The 15864-nt window shown below is 39.3% G+C and overlaps 1 protein-coding gene across 2 annotated transcripts in view; it reads right to left on the reverse strand.

Annotated features, from left to right (window-relative positions):
• Positions 1 to 13214: 13214 nt before the first annotated feature.
• Positions 13215 to 15864, reverse strand: part of HAT1 (histone acetyltransferase 1) — a 39432-nt gene continuing 36782 nt past the window's right edge. For both annotated transcript variants that reach the window (XM_068968707.1, XM_068968706.1), the window contains one exon: positions 13215 to 13589. In XM_068968707.1, the coding sequence (XP_068824808.1) occupies positions 13422 to 13589 (168 nt within the window). In that variant the 3' untranslated portion in view covers positions 13215 to 13421. The remainder of the gene's footprint in view (positions 13590 to 15864) is intronic.

A 15864-nucleotide genomic window follows, 5' to 3' on the forward strand; every position in this document is an offset into this window, starting at 1 on the left:
TTAGTTGCCACAGGCCAGCCCCTCGTTGCATCGTGCAGGACTTTTCATTGTGTCTCAGAGGCTTAGTTGCTCCAAGACATGTGGGATCTTAGTTCCTTTCCCTACTAGGGATTGAACCCACATCCCTTGCACTGCAAGGCAGATGGATTTTTAACCACTGGACTACCAGGCAAGTCCCATTCCTCAGTTTTTAATAGGTTTTCTATTAGCATCTTTTTATATCTTTTAATCTTCTTTTATTAAAGAGATACATCAGAAATAAATTCTGATATTCTCATTTTTTTAAGTCATTTTTTCCTTCCTCCTCCTTCTACTTAATATTTTATTATAGACATACTACATAACTTTTTCAAATACTGTATATAGTTTGTAGTAAAATTGAAATTATTTTGGTTTCCATAATGAAGATCCTGAATTCCTGATTCAAATTCGCAATTTAAAAGCTCTAGAGATTTTGCTACCTGAAGTAAATCCCTTTAAAAATAACTTTTGCTTTATAAAGACATCATCCTGTAACCTGAGAAAGCAATGGCACCCCACTCCACTACTCTTGCCTGGAAAATCCCATGGATGGAGGAGCCTGGTAGGCTGCAGTCCATGGAGTCACTAGGAGTCGGACATGACTGAGTGACTTCACTTTCACTTTTCACTTTCATGCATTGGAGAAGGAAATGGCAACACACTCTAGTGTTTTTGCCTGGAGAATCCCAAGGACAGGGGAGCCTGGTGGGCTGCCGTCTATGGGGTTGCACAGAGTCAGACACGACTGAAGTGACTTAGCAGCGGCAGCATCCTGTAACTTGTCTCACTAGGTTTTCAAATACTTATGAAGATTACCTATAATGCAACATAGACTAAGATGTAGAAGCCCTTAGCCCTTACACTAAGGTATATATCTGTAGAAGAAACTTGTTACATACAAACACATAAGACTAACTGAGACAGTGTGGTGTTTTCTACCAGGCACTACAGCGGCCTGCTGGGGGAAACTGGTGTCCTGGGACCTGCCTAGCTTCAGTGGGGCTGTCAACCCCAGGAGCCTTCATTCTGCCTGAACTTACTTCTCAGTTTGCCATCTGAACCAGAAAAATTAGCCTTTTGGTTTTATATCAGGATCATTTCTTAGCATTTGGCTAAGAAACTCTATGGCTTGGGAAGAATATTTCCCATCCTGCCCTCCAGTGTGTTCAGTTTTAGTGTGAGGAAATGCTTTTATTTATTTACATTTCTTAAAAAGGCAAATAAACATTCTTTTCAAGAACTTGGAGTCCTGCATATGCATAAGTTGCATATTTAACAGGGACCTGTCTCCGTAGCTGACTGGACCCCCTAAAGTTAAGGTCCAGCTTCACATGATTATATATGTTCAGGCAGAAAGTTGCTAGGGCGCTCTCTTAGCCAACTTGTTGGCAGAATATTGTTTCCTGAACCACTTGAGACAATGGTAGACATGTTACTGGGTAATCTCTGGGGCTTCCCAGGAGGCGCTAGTGGTAAAGAACCTGCCTGTTGATACAGGAGACCTAAGAGATGTGGGTTTGAGCCCTGGGTCGGGAAGATCCCCTGGAGGAGGATATGGCAACCGACTCCAGTATTCTTGCCTGGAGAATCCCATGGACAGAGGAGCCTGATGGGCTGTGGTCCACAGGCTCACAAAGAACTGGACACAACTGAAGCAACTTAGCACCCAATCTAGGGGCACACTTAGAGAAAAATGTATAAATGCTCCATGTTTTTTTGAGGACAAGTAATGTTATATGGAAGACAGTTATAGGAAATTAAGGGGGTTTCTCCTTGCTGCTGTGGCCTGCTTCCCTCATCTCTGGCAATGCCTAGAGGAAACCAGGAGGCAGAGAGGGCGCTCTAATCGTTTGTGGCCCTCCTGCCCCTCCTGTTTTTTGATTTGTATAATGACATTTTCTGGATCATATAATTCCTGGGCCAGTGAAACTTTATGTTCCACCCCTTTCCAACAAGATTGCCTGTGACTCTCCTACATAGAAATTCTGAAGATTTTGTGAATATATGGCCATTTATAGGCATCCTCCAAGTGGGCTCAGAGAAGAGCATGTTGCTCCCTCCTGAGCAGCCTGTCAGTGTGATTAAGCAGAGAAGAATAGGACCAGAGAGGGCTAACTTAGCTGCAGGGTAAGACCAAACTTTGTCCCCAGGGAGTTGCTCTCAGGCACAGTCTGGCCTGCATTCATTTCAAGCTGCTCCAGCCTCTTGGCTTGAAAGATATGAGAGATTTGTAAGCAGAAATAGTGCTTCAGCATAACAGCCTATCCATTGTTGGGGCAGCAGCCTACCTGGAATGGTGGCAGGGGCCAAGAGAGGGAAGGGATGGGAAGACTGTAAGGATGAGGATGAGGGTGGTCCCAGACCTTACTCACTGATGCATTTGAGTTTTATCTTTTTTTTTTTTAATGAGTTATAGTTGATTTACAATATTACATTACTTGCAAAATGATTCAAACATTTTATAGATTATATTCCATTTACAGGCTTCCCAGGTGGTGCTAGTGCTAAAGGGTACACCTGCCAATACAGCAGATGCAAGAAACTTGGTTTCGATCCCTGGGTCAGGAAGATCCCCTGGCGGAGGCATGGCACCCCACTCCAGTATTCTTGCCTGGAGAATCCCATGGACAGAGGAGCCTGGGGCAGCTACAGTCCATAGCGTCGCAAAGAGTCGGACACGAGTGAAGTGACTTAGCACGCATGCAACCACACGTGTTCCATTTATAGCTTTATAAAATGTTGGCTGAATTCCCTGCATTGTACAATATATCCTTGTAGCTTATTTACTTTGTGCATAGTACTGTGTCCTTCTTAATCCCCCACCCCTTTCGTGCCCTTCTCCCCTTGCTGCTCCCCACCAATAACTACTAGTTTGTTCTCTGTATCTGAGTTTGTGTTATACTCACTAGTTTTATCTTACAGAATCCACATACAAGTGATAACGTATGTGTCTTTCTCTGTCTGACTTATTTCAATAAGCATACTACCCTCCAGGTCAACCCATGTTGTTGCAACAACATTTCGTTGTTTTCACATATTGAAAATTTCATTATTTTTTTATGACTGAGTAGTATTCCACTGTACATATGTGCTTAGTCACTCAGTTGTGTCTTACTCTTGGCAATCCCATGGACTGTAGCCCACCAGGCTCCTTTGTCCATGGGGATTCTCGAGGCAAGGATACTGGGGTGGGCTGCCATGCCCTCCTACAAGGCATCTTCCCAACCCAGGGATCGAACCCAGGTCTCCCACATTGCAGGCAGATCCTTTACCATCTGAGCCACCAGGGAAGCCCAGGAATATTGGAGTGAGGAGCCTGTCCCTTCTTCAGGGGATCTTCCTGACCCAGGGATGAAACCGGGGTCTCCTGCTTTTGCAGGTGGCTTCTTTACCTGCTGAGCTACCATGGAAGCCCCAATGAATATATACTGCCATCTTTTTTATTCATTCACCTGTTCATGGACACTTAGTTATTGGCTATTGTAAATAATGCTGGTATTAACACTGAGGCACATGTACCTTTTCAAGTTAGAGTTTTCTTTGGATATAAACCCAGGAAGTGGAATTGCTGGGTCATATGGTAGTCCTAGGAGAAGGCAATGGCACCCCACTCCAGTACTCTTGCCTGGAAAATCCCATGGACAGAGAAGCCTGGTAGGCTGCAGTCCATGGGGTCACTAGGAATCAGACATGACTGAGCAAATCCACTTTCACTTTTCACTTTCATGCATTGGAGAAGGAAATGGCAACCCACTCCAGTGTTCTTGCCTGGAGAATCCCAGGGACCGGGGAGCCTGGTGGGCTGCTGTCTCTGGGGTCGCACAGAGTCGGACACGACTGAAGCAACTTAGCAGCAGCAGCAGCAGCAGCATGGTAGTCTTAGTTTTTTGAGGAGCCTCCAAAATGTATTTCACAGTGGCTGCTGAGTTCTATCTTAACCGACAGGGCTTCCCTGACCTCATTTCTTGGCACTGGCTCTAAGGAAAGTTGTTTTATCTAAATAGAAACATGTACCATTATCAACTATTATCTATTCTCAGTTAGTAAGCTCTGAAAAGTTGCACCTGCTTACAGGCTTCTGGAGAATGAAGAATCCATGCAGATTAAGGCAGAAAGGCAAAAAGTTTCCAAGAGAATTTAGTGATCAGTCAGTCAGCCAATCAATAAATACTTAAGTGCATACTCAACTCCAAGGAGATTATGTTATTTTGGTTCTTAGGAAATTAAATGGAAAGCTGAGACTAACATGCTCACAAAACTGTCCGTAAAGAAAGAGCAAGTAACCTTGAGACTATAAGCCTTACAGGAGCAACACCAGGTGCGAGGAGTCAGATTTTCACTATCCCTGGCTGCCAAGAACTGAGAAAAATGCTGAACGCTAATAAATTCTCAGGAAACTTGCACCTGTTTAAAATCCTTCCTGCAGAGATGACGGTAAAAGCGAAATACTGCTTCCTTTGGCATCTCGAATCCACATTTATAAAAGAAGAGAAAGGAAATGCTCTCGATCTCATTGTTAGAATTTTTTAAAGTCTGTTTTTTTGTTTGTTTACACATGTATGTAACATGTGCTCTTTAAAAAACATTTTAAAAACACAGAAATGGAAAATACAGAAAGTAGAAGTCCCCCAGAAAAGCTCTCTCTGGGTAATCATTGTTACTGAGTTGATGTATATTCATCCAGAGGGCTTCCCAGGTGGCACTATTGGTAAAGAACTTGTCTGCCAGTGCAGGAGACATAAGAGATGCAAGTTCAATCCCTGGGTTGGGAAGATCCCCTGGAAGGGCATGGCAACCCACTCCAATATTCTTGCCTAGAGGATCCCATGGACAGAGAAGCCTGGTGGGCTATAGCCCATCAGGTCACCAAAAACTGGACATGACTGAAAGCAACTTAGCACAACACCTATTTGTCCTATTTGCCTTCTGTGCATATACCATTTGCTGAACTTTCTAAGGGAAGGTATCTATTTTTACTGTGACTAGGCAACCCACTCCAGTGTTCTTGCCTGGAGAATCCCAGGGACAGAGGAGCCTGGTGGGAGGCCGTCTATGGGATCGCACAGAGCCAGACACGACTGAAGTGACTTAGCAGCAGCAGTCACACATCTATATACAATAAAAGGCAGCAGCCTAGGCAAGCCGTACTCGAGAGGAATACACAGGATTTATTACCTGTCTTTGTTGCTGTCTACTGTGCATTCTTTTTTCCCTTTGGCCTTCACTCTGCCTTTGTTTCTCTCCTCCCAATATTTACACCCTTCTATATGATTACTTCTTTTACTGGTTTTCCTTTTCCTTCCTGAAATAATGGTACATTCCTGGTTACCTGCTCATATTTTTTCATCTTACTCTTCTGCTGGTTTTCTCATTCTGTTTGCTGTAGTGTGTTTCGGTAAAATATGGTCCTGTAGGATTTTGTGAGACCAGTTCTTACAGAAAGCAGTTGGACCACTAAGATCAGAGGTTGGAAATATTTAGTTTTGGTATTTCCTGTCTAGAAGCATGAAACAGTACACCTTGGTTAGTCAACAGTCACACTGAATACCCTACATTAAGAACCTTCGAAGTGGAGATTATGAAATAACAAGGAATTTAATCACAGAAACAACTAGCTGTGTGTCCCTTTCTTGTCTCCCACCCTCCACCTCCTTCCCCCACACCGCTGACAAACTAAGCAGAAACGTACCACCGCTTGAACTGCATTTCTCAACTTCTGCTCGCCTCTCACTCAACAAATTCTGTATTCAAGACGGAAGCTGTTGAAACAAACAAGGGGGCAGATGCTGCCTCGACCTCTCTTCCCATTGAGCTGCGCTCCCCCATCCACTTTAAGCCAGAGAATAACCTGTCTGGAGAGCATTCTCCTCATCTGAAGCACACACAAACATCACCGCGTTTTCCTTTGCTGGAGCAAGGATAAAGGAAGAAAGGCGGCAGCTGCTCTGGTTGCAGACAGCAAACAGGCCTCACTGTGGTGGCCCCACAGCCTTCACAAAGGGGGATTCAGGGAGCCAGGCAAGCACACTGCACAGCGCGAGACTTCCGTGCAGATTCACCTGCCAGTATAATTCATGAACAATCTACAAAGAACTGTCCAGGTGAACACAGACTAACCAAAGCACATTTTCCAACTGGTCTTTTATGAAGCTGGAAGAGGAAGAATACAGTTGAAGAACTGGAAAGGGCTTCACAGATCACCTAACCAACTCTGCCTCTTCTAGTTTTAAGGTGAGGTTAGTGGGGCCCTTTCAGTCAAAGAAGATTCGTCCCTTCTCCAGTCTGGGTACATTTGAATGGAGGTCTTAAAAAAAATTTTTTTTAATAAGAAATTTATAAGGTATTTCTTATACTATTTTACACACAACAGCTCTTCAGATATTCATGTGATATACTTTTATGGCATTAAATCTCTCCACAGGGTAATGAAAAGCCCCCCCCAAATTATGACATGAAAAATTTCAAAGCTTTGCTTTTACATTTAGTGTGTGTTGATTCACAGGGCTGGTGTGTCAGAGGTGGGGACGGTTTGCTTTTGAAATAGCCAAATAAAGTACGTGGTAAACTATGCTTCCTTTTAGCATCAGTTTCCAAAAAAAGAATTTAGTTATTATTATTATTATTTTTTAAAGAAACTTCTTCACTGTCTTTTGGCAATTTCTGCTTTGTGAAAGTCCTAAACACAGTCTATTTAAAGGTGCTACTTATCTGCTTCAGATAAAATTATTTTTTAAAATTTCTTTACAGTTCTATTTTATTTGAACAATATAGTAATATTAAACAAAATGTTATATCAGAGTAACACATGGTTTTTAAAAACATGCAATTATAATAAAGTTTACGACAAAAAGCAATAGTCTCCCATCCTGCTGTCTCCCAATCTGACCCGACTCAACCAATTTGACTGTTTTTCTTTCTAGTTACTGTTCAGACCCATGCCGATTATACTTTATTATATTTAGACTCTCATTTTCTTTACAGTTCTTTTTTCTGGAGTTCATAACTTCCTGCTTTGGACCAATTACTTTCGTAGGCACGCGACTCTATTGCCATCCTGATTTGTCTTACTGTTTCTTGTCCTCCCCATCTTGCATGCTCTTTGATGTCACCTTCGTGGCGCTGAAGTAGATCAACTGGTAACTTCATTATAAAGCTTATGAACCAAGTTTTCGGGTTTCATAGATTTCTAAAACCCCCTTTCTTTTGCTTTCACACTTGGGTATAGGATTCTAGATGGAAAATAACTTTCCGTCAGAACTTTGAATTCATCATTCCACTGTCTTTCAGCATGAAGTATAACTGATAGGCTGGTGCTATTTAAATTCTGACTTCTCTCCCAAGTTTCCTGTGTTTTTCCCTCTGAAGGAATCTAGAACTTTTATGCTCAATGTTTTGAAATGTAATTATTTAGTGTCATGTATATCCTTTTAGGTAAGTGGTATAGTGGTTAAAAACAAAAGTGAATTATACTGCCTGGACCCAAATCCTGTCTGCCACCTCCCAGCTGTGTGACTTTGGGTGAAATAATCTCCCTAGTCCTCACTCAAGGAGGATACATACCATGTGTACCTCTGAGGATTGTGAGAACTGAGATCTCCACTGTTGCAGGTGGTTGGCAAATAGTCAACTTTCCATAAACATTAGTGATTATTCTGCTCAGCCTTCAGTAAAGTCTTCTAATTTGAAGATTCACGTCTGCAACTCTGAGGAACTATCTCCCCTTTCTTTGATAATGTCCTTGTTTGCTTTTCCTCTCTGAAAATAAGCCAGCCATCAGATTTCCTACATTGATTTCTCTTTTCTCTCCTGTTTTCTCTTTTTGATGTTCTGCGAAATTTCTTCAACTTCATATCCCAAGTTTCCACTGCCTTAATTATGTAACACACGCATGGTAAATTTCTGAGAACTCTTCCTTATTCACTGATTGTCCCTACTTTATAGTATTGTTTTTATTTCATATATGCAATGTCATTCCCAAGTCTTATTTTCAAAACTTGAAAACATACAGGTTGAAAGAATCACAGTGGTGAACACCTGTATATCCCTCCCACCTAGATTCAATTTAAGACTTTTGTCATATTTATGTACAAATATCTCTGTGTGTGTGTATGCCATTTACACATACTTTTTTTCTGAACCATTTGAATGTCAGTTACAGATGTCCTCAACAGTTTTGCACGTGACTTCTAGGAATTAAGACATTTGCCTACCTCATCACAATACCACGATCACAACTAATAAAATTAACAAAATCTCGTATCATCTAATATAGAGTCCATATTCAGATTTCTCTATTGTCTCAAATGTATGCAAAATCTAACATATATAAAATGTCCATGCCTTTCCACTCAGCAATTCCATCACTATGTTGCATATATACCCCCACCACATGTACAAAATGAAGTACACACAAGAACATTCACTGCAACACTGCCTATGAGAGCAGAAGATAAGAAACGGCCTAAAGGTCCATTCATATGGGATTGGGTTAAACAAACTGAAACCAAACTATGGAATAAATATCAAATAGCTGACTCTGAAACCAAACTATGGAGTAAGTATCAAACAGCTATTTAGAATCAGCATGTTTAGAACTGAAGTATTCTGACATGTACTAATAAAGATAAGTTAAATTTAACTGGAAGAGATTCTAAGTACTGCATATAGTATATATCACCATTTGTATTGAAACAAAGTTATGGGTGTTTGCAAACTGATAATTAACTCTGAGGGGCAAAAGAGAAACTGGGAAAAGTAACTGCCTCTGGAGAAGTGACTTAGGTGACTGGGTGGAAGGGAGGGCAGTTTACTTATCAAATACTCTTACTTATTTTGAATTTCATGTTCATGTTACATAATTAAAAAGTCATTGCTTAAATGTCAATGAATATTTAATCCCACATAGCAGTGGTTCCCAACCAAGGCTGATTTTGCCCCTCTGGGGTACATGTGGCAGTATCTGGAGACATGCTTGGTTGTTACAGCTGGAGGTGGGGATGGTACTACTGGCATCTTGGGGGTAGAAGCCACGGATGCTCTTAACCAGCCAGTACACAGGTCAGCGGACTTCCCTGGTGGCTCAGCAGTAAAGAATTTGCCTGCAGTGCAGGAGATGCTGGTAGGGAAGATTCCCCTAGACAAGGAAATAGCAACCCACTTCAGTATTCTTGCCTGGGAAAGCCCAGGGACAGAGGATCCTGGAGGGCTATAGTCCATAGGGTCACAACTTAGACTGAACATGAGGCAGTACAACAGTGATCTGGCCCAAAATGCCAACAGTCCTCAGGATGAGAAACCCTGCTGTAGAGCAGTTCTTCTGGATGATAAGGTTTGAAAAGAGCTAAGCAAGACTAAAGGAAGAGACAAAAAGAAAGTCATGGGCCTATGCCTAAGTGTTCAAACCACTGTGCCTTTAAGATAATTATTTCTAGCTGTGTAGGAGGATGGTTGGAGAGGTCCAAAATGCTCTTGTTTACACAGCTAATTCTAGACTGGTACAGGGTCAAGCATCTGTAAACTTAGTTGGTGTTAATAATTTTAACTGCTGTAAACAGTAGTATAGTCACTGTAAGAATGAGTTCAGACTAAAGGTCATGATTTCTAGGACTTTTAATCTCTACACACAGCACATGTACAAGAACGTGCGTGCATTGCAGCATTGTTTGTGATGGAAAATACTGGAAACATAAATAATAGGGAACTGGTAGAGTAACTTCTGGTATATCTGTACAGTGGCTACCATGCAGCCATAGCGCTAATGATTTCCAGGATACCATTAACTTTAGGGACTTCTTGGGTGGTCCAGTGGCTAGGACTTTGTGCTTCCACTGTAGGGGGCATGGGTTCAATCCCTAGTCGGGGAACTAAGATCTCCTAGGCTGCGCTGCATAGCCAAAAAAAAAAAAACAACAAAAACCCAAAACAGCAGTTGTTTCTGAAGGTTTGGGGCAAGGAACTTTTCACAATATGCCCTCTTCCATTTTTGTACTATGTGCATACTACTTTTTATATAGACAGCTCTGCCTAAGGAGTAAATTTAATGTGCTGTGTAACGCTACTGCAATGCATAATACAAGGAGAATGAAATATGTGTTACAATAAAGGTGTAAAGGCATATGGAAACATGAAAGTTGTAGATGTTGAGTAGCTGAAAATGTTGAGAGGAAATGAGGAGCTTCAAGCCATGCTTCAAAGGAGGCACCAATCATCTCGGTCATTATACATAAACATCCTTTTTCCTGATACTTAAGGTTTTGAACAGAGGACAGCCAGGGTATTTGTCCTGTGACTACATCAAACATGCAAGTGAGGTATTTCCCAGATGGCGATAAAAGCAAGCCCCACTTAGGAAGAGCCTCGTGGGTTGGCATGCTTACGACTTGGTCAGCCTACTTGATAGAAAATGAAATGGAGGAGTGGAAGCCAGGTATTATAGTCCTGGCTTTGCCACTAGTTCAGTGTGACCTTAGGCAAGTGAACTTCCGGATCTGTTGTCTGTCTATAAAAGTGAGAGTGTAGCCCCTAAAAGTCAAATTTGAAAAATGAAATGGATAATTCCTATTCCTAAGGGAAAAAATTTCACAAAAACATGGAGAAGTATTCAGCTTTCCCATTAAGCAAAAGGAATACAAATTTGAGATTTTATACCTGTGGAGACAACAACAAAATCAACATACCTATACCACTGAAATTCTGTTAAAATCAGTACAAACATTAATATCTGTAATTTACAAAGCATTCTGGAAAATATGGCATGTTTACATAACTGAACCATGGAGATAGCCCTACCCTTTGACTCAGTAACTATACTTCCCAGGAATTGGGATATTTAATGGATACAAATATATATATATGTGTGTATACATATATACACACACATGTAGATAATTCATTTGAATGTTGTAATAATAAAAGAAAAAATCTAGGCAAATGGTTTAATATGGGAACATCAACTTGAAATACTGTACATCTTTGAGAACCATTTTGAACACTAGAAATGCTAAAGAGAAAATGCTACTCTGTTCAATGTATACAGAGATAATATTCAAGTATAAAATAATTTCACTTGGAAGAAGTATGGGTATCTTAATCAGCATTTAATATTTTTAAACTGGCCTGTAAATTCTAATAAAGAATGAATTTGAGGAATTCAATCATTTGACCGCTGAGGTCTGTTAGTCTTTATTTCTTTGATACAGCATTGAAGGCTTTGCTGTGAGGAAACTCTAGTGGACAAGATAATGGTGGGTGAGATAAATCTTCAGAGTAGACAAGACTCTAGTACAGCAAGCTGAGGCCCCTGCAATTTGGAGACAGGGACATATAGTGGGTTTTTCTCCTCTTATACATTAACTCAGGTATGAACTGAACTTTGTGATTTATAAAAAAAAATTATTTTAGATGTATACCACATCTATATCCATATCTGAGTAGAAAAGCTCAAGAGTGATGAGAAAAGATGTAAAAAGGATAAGCACAGATATTAGAACAGGGCGGAAGCCTGGAGCCAAGTCTAATACAACTTCATTTTACATCTGTGTTTTTCACTGTTCTCATGTTTCCATGAAAGGAAACATGGTATTACATGTAGAGAAAATGCAACTTGGAGAAGACACGGAAAAAAGTAGTAGTGGAGGGGAGGAAGGGAAGAAGGTAAAGGCACCAAATAAAATACTGTACATCTCTGTGTATGTGTATGGTAAAGGAGATACAGGTTGCTACCCCAGGGTGAGAAGTGACCACTAAGCCCAAAAGGTAGCTGCGCTGGGTTTCACACATGGTCCTATGTATCTATCCTGGTGTTTAACTATCCTGTTCTAAGTACAGATCTTACTATCAGACTTACTCTTCTAACTCAAAATGAAAGTACAGCCTTTCAAGTCTGAAAGATTAATGCTAATAAACTAGACCTTTAACCATAGAACATTGTATTTAAAAAAAAAAACTACAGAAACTGGTATCACATTGGCTTTTTCTGGTTTCTACATAAAGGATGTTGAAAGATAATTTATTTAGATTGTACTGATTTTTTCTCCTCAGAGCTCATTTTTAGGCATCAATTGTTAATTTCCAAATTAAAAAATTTTAAATCTTATAATAAATTCAGATGGAAAACACATTTTTTCCATATAGCTTCAGGACTTTGCATTGGTTCATTCTATCTGTATGACTTAGGTATGTGTTCAGAAATCAAGTTTTATGTATATAAACTGAGATGAGACTGTCTGAAATGTTTGCAGAACTCTTATTGTAAAGGTCCGGCTTTAGTGCCATTGGTATGCTGGTGGCCACAACTACTTCATGTCCAGAGGGTACTACTCACTTTGCTTCTATGTTTGACAGAATTTACTGATGAAAAAAAGCTGATGAAGGACAAGTTAGTGCTTGTCCAAGATGGGATTTTGCCTTGAGCATTGAACAAATCAGATTTTAAAAGTAAAGTTCAACTAAAAAAAAAAAGTAAAGTTCAACTTACATCCCATTTTTGATGTTATACAATACTTGGCTTACTGGCACATGTTAAAAAAAATCAAGGCTTTACTTTTAATGACTATCAAGCAACTTATTTAGTTCTACTTCGATAAAATAAGGACTATATTAAACAATTTATCTTTTTTTTCCCCCTTCTTAGACTTCAACATCTTGATAACCTTATATTAAATCACAACCTCATTTTACATATTTCAACAATAGTGTGTAAACTAGACTTTTGTTAACTGATTTGTATCTTACTATTTATAAAGTGTTTATAAACCTCCAATTAAAATAAATAAATTTATATTTAAAAAAATAAAATGTTTATGGCAACTTCTGAATTATCTTCAATTAATATTTGGTGCCAAACATCTAGGTTTCAGGCTGTATTTAGTTTCCCTTCTCTCTCTTACCCACGCTACTCCTAACAAGTGGTTAAGGGTTTATTTAAAACAGTTCTACTTTAAGAACATTTTCTACTTAGAAAAATCACATAGCAAGACCAAGATTACTAGGAAGACATTAAAGAAATGTGTTAAAAGCTTAGAAGCAAAGTGTGGGAGGAATAATAAAAGCTTAAAACCTAAAGGTTTTTAATAAGATGGAAGAAGTTAATCATAAGTATTCAAGAATCATATCAGCACACATTAACATATCACAACTAAGCATTTATTACACTATTTAAGAAGGGAAGTAACTGCAGTGGTATTTCAGAAGCCATATCTTTTTTAATGTAATATATGCTCATAAACTCTAAACAGTATTTTAAAATATACAATCTCTCCAAAAGAAAATATTCAACTAAAGATAGATAACTTTTAATGTAAGCAAAATGTTACAAGATTTTTTAAAATTAAAGTCATCATCTGATTTTCACAACACATGTACAGAAATCTGCAAACTTTCTGTACAGAAAAGTATAACCTCTACTCTTGAGCGAGGCGTTCAATGACACGTCGATAGTCTTCCACGAGTTCCTGAAAGCTTTCTTCCAGCTGTTCATGTTGCATGCTTATTTCTATCTGGTTCATCTGGTTTGTCAGTTCTTCCGGTCTGAGACATTTTCTCATTTTAGCAAGATCTCTCTGTTTTTTCTAAGTAACAAACACAATTATTGGTTAGACTAAGAAAGCTGATATAAAAAAATATGTCTCTAGTGTTAAAAATAATAATAGTAAGAATATGCCCAAATCTATCCCATATTCCTTTTTAAGGAAGCCTAAACATAATGTTAACATGAATCACAAGCCCTCTAAAAAGAGGGTTCCAAAAGACATGGAATTTGTATCAATTAATGGTAAATATAGGTATGTGAGTGAGAGCCCCCTCTCCAAAACATAATAAAGAACTGGCCAGTACAGATACTCAAATATTTCTTTAATAAATAAGGTACTGTAACTGAAGACAGACAACTGAAATTAAGTGCTATTATTTCATCGATTTAATCATTAATTACATTAATCTTAATTCCAAGCTGGCTTCTTCTGCCACTATTATTTCTGAGTTCCCTTACCCAGCAATGTATTTATGGATCACATATTAATTTTACCATAAACTGTTCGGAGAGTTTCAGGAAGATAAGCCAAAAACGGTCACACTTTAAAAAACAGTATTAACTAGCATTTATTGAGTCTCTACTGTCTAGACATACATTATTTTATTAAACCCTCTCCATTTCACTGAGAAGGAAAACTACCATTTGTCAGGAAACTGAGATTTGCACCACCCTAAGAATCTGGTAACAACTTTCAGACAGGTCACTATCAGAACAATACGATTAGTATGCTGAGGATGGGACTGGAGGGGACCAAGTTAGCAGTTAGTTTAAGAATTCAAGAGATGATTTAAGCCTAGACCAAGTCTGCTTAGTAACAGACTAAGCAGAGATGAAAGGTACAGAACAGAATTAGGGAAGAAAACATTGGATGATGTGGGGAAAGAATGCAGAATGATTTCCAAGATTCCTAGGTGGGTGGCAATACTGCATTATATAAAACACTGTAATATATGAAACTTTCATACATTTTCGACTTCCCTGGTAGCTCAGCTGGTAAAGAATCCACCTGAAATGCAGGAGACTCTGTTTCGATTCCTGGGTCATAAAGATCTGCTGGAGAAGGGATAGGCTCCCCACTCCAGTATTCTTGGCCTTCCCTGGTGGCTCAGACAATAAAGAATCTGCCTGCAATGCAGGAAACCTGGGTCCGATCCCTGGGTTGGGAAGATCCCCTAGAGAAGAAACAGCTACCCACTCCAGTATTCTGACCTGGAGAATTCCGTGGACAGAGGAGCCTGCAGGCTACAGTCCACGGTCGCAAAGAGGTGGACACAACAGAGCGACTTTCGCTTTCATACATTTTGGATAAACTGTTCTAGATTATATCCTTTCACTTAAGCATTTAATAAAGAGCTAACTTTATATAGAGATCAGAAATCACATATATTAACTCATATAATCCTAAAAACTGAGACAGGTACTATAACTTTCTTCAATTGATAAAGAAAAAAAAAGGTGCAGGTGTTAAAAATAACTTGTCATAGAGGCAGGCAGTAAGCCGAGAAGCCAGGATCCAACCCCTAATGATCTAGGTAGAAGTCCATATTCTGAATTCCATAACTGCCTACCAAATACAATTAAAAAAAAAAAAAAAAACCCTGAAAACAGTATCTTAACTCCATCCTAAAAACTAATAAATGTCTCTCAAAGGAAACCCTAATAGTTTTGGAATATAAGACATGCAATGCTTCTCAAACTTAAATGTGCACAAAGATCAACTGGGAACCTTGTTAAAATTAAAATGCAGGTTCTCATTCAGTAGGTCTGGAGTGGGGTGAGAGTCTGAGGTTCTAAAAAGTGCTCCTGGATGATGTTAATGTTGCTGACTTAGTGTGTGAGATTCTTAGTTTGACAACCAGGGATTGAACCCATGGCCCCTGCAGTGGAAGCACAATCTTAATCACTGGATCACCAGAGAATTCCCAGTGTTGCTGATCTTCTAATCACATTGTGAATAGTAGTTCTAAAGAAGTAATGAAAATTCAGATTTATTACTCCCAAGGCCTGGAAGGACAGTATATTCCTTACTCTTCAATCATGTGGATAATAAATGCTTTGTTTCTGCTGTGAAAGTTACTTTTTTTTTTGCCAAGAGGCAGTCCTCTTGGCAGCACCCAAGTTAAGGAAACGGCTCAGGAACTAAAAGGTAATGCATCGAAAAATTATCATGGAATGTTATAAGAAAAACAATTCTTCTTCTAAACTGCTAACCAGTTATAACATTTATAAAATAATCTAACCCCATTGCTTGAATATGCCTCCAATCATATTAAATTCTCATATACAACAGAACCATCATTTCAATTCTTAAA

Source organism: Capricornis sumatraensis, chromosome 3 (assembly GCF_032405125.1).
Source record: "Capricornis sumatraensis isolate serow.1 chromosome 3, serow.2, whole genome shotgun sequence".
Classification (NCBI taxonomy): domain Eukaryota; kingdom Metazoa; phylum Chordata; class Mammalia; order Artiodactyla; family Bovidae; genus Capricornis; species Capricornis sumatraensis.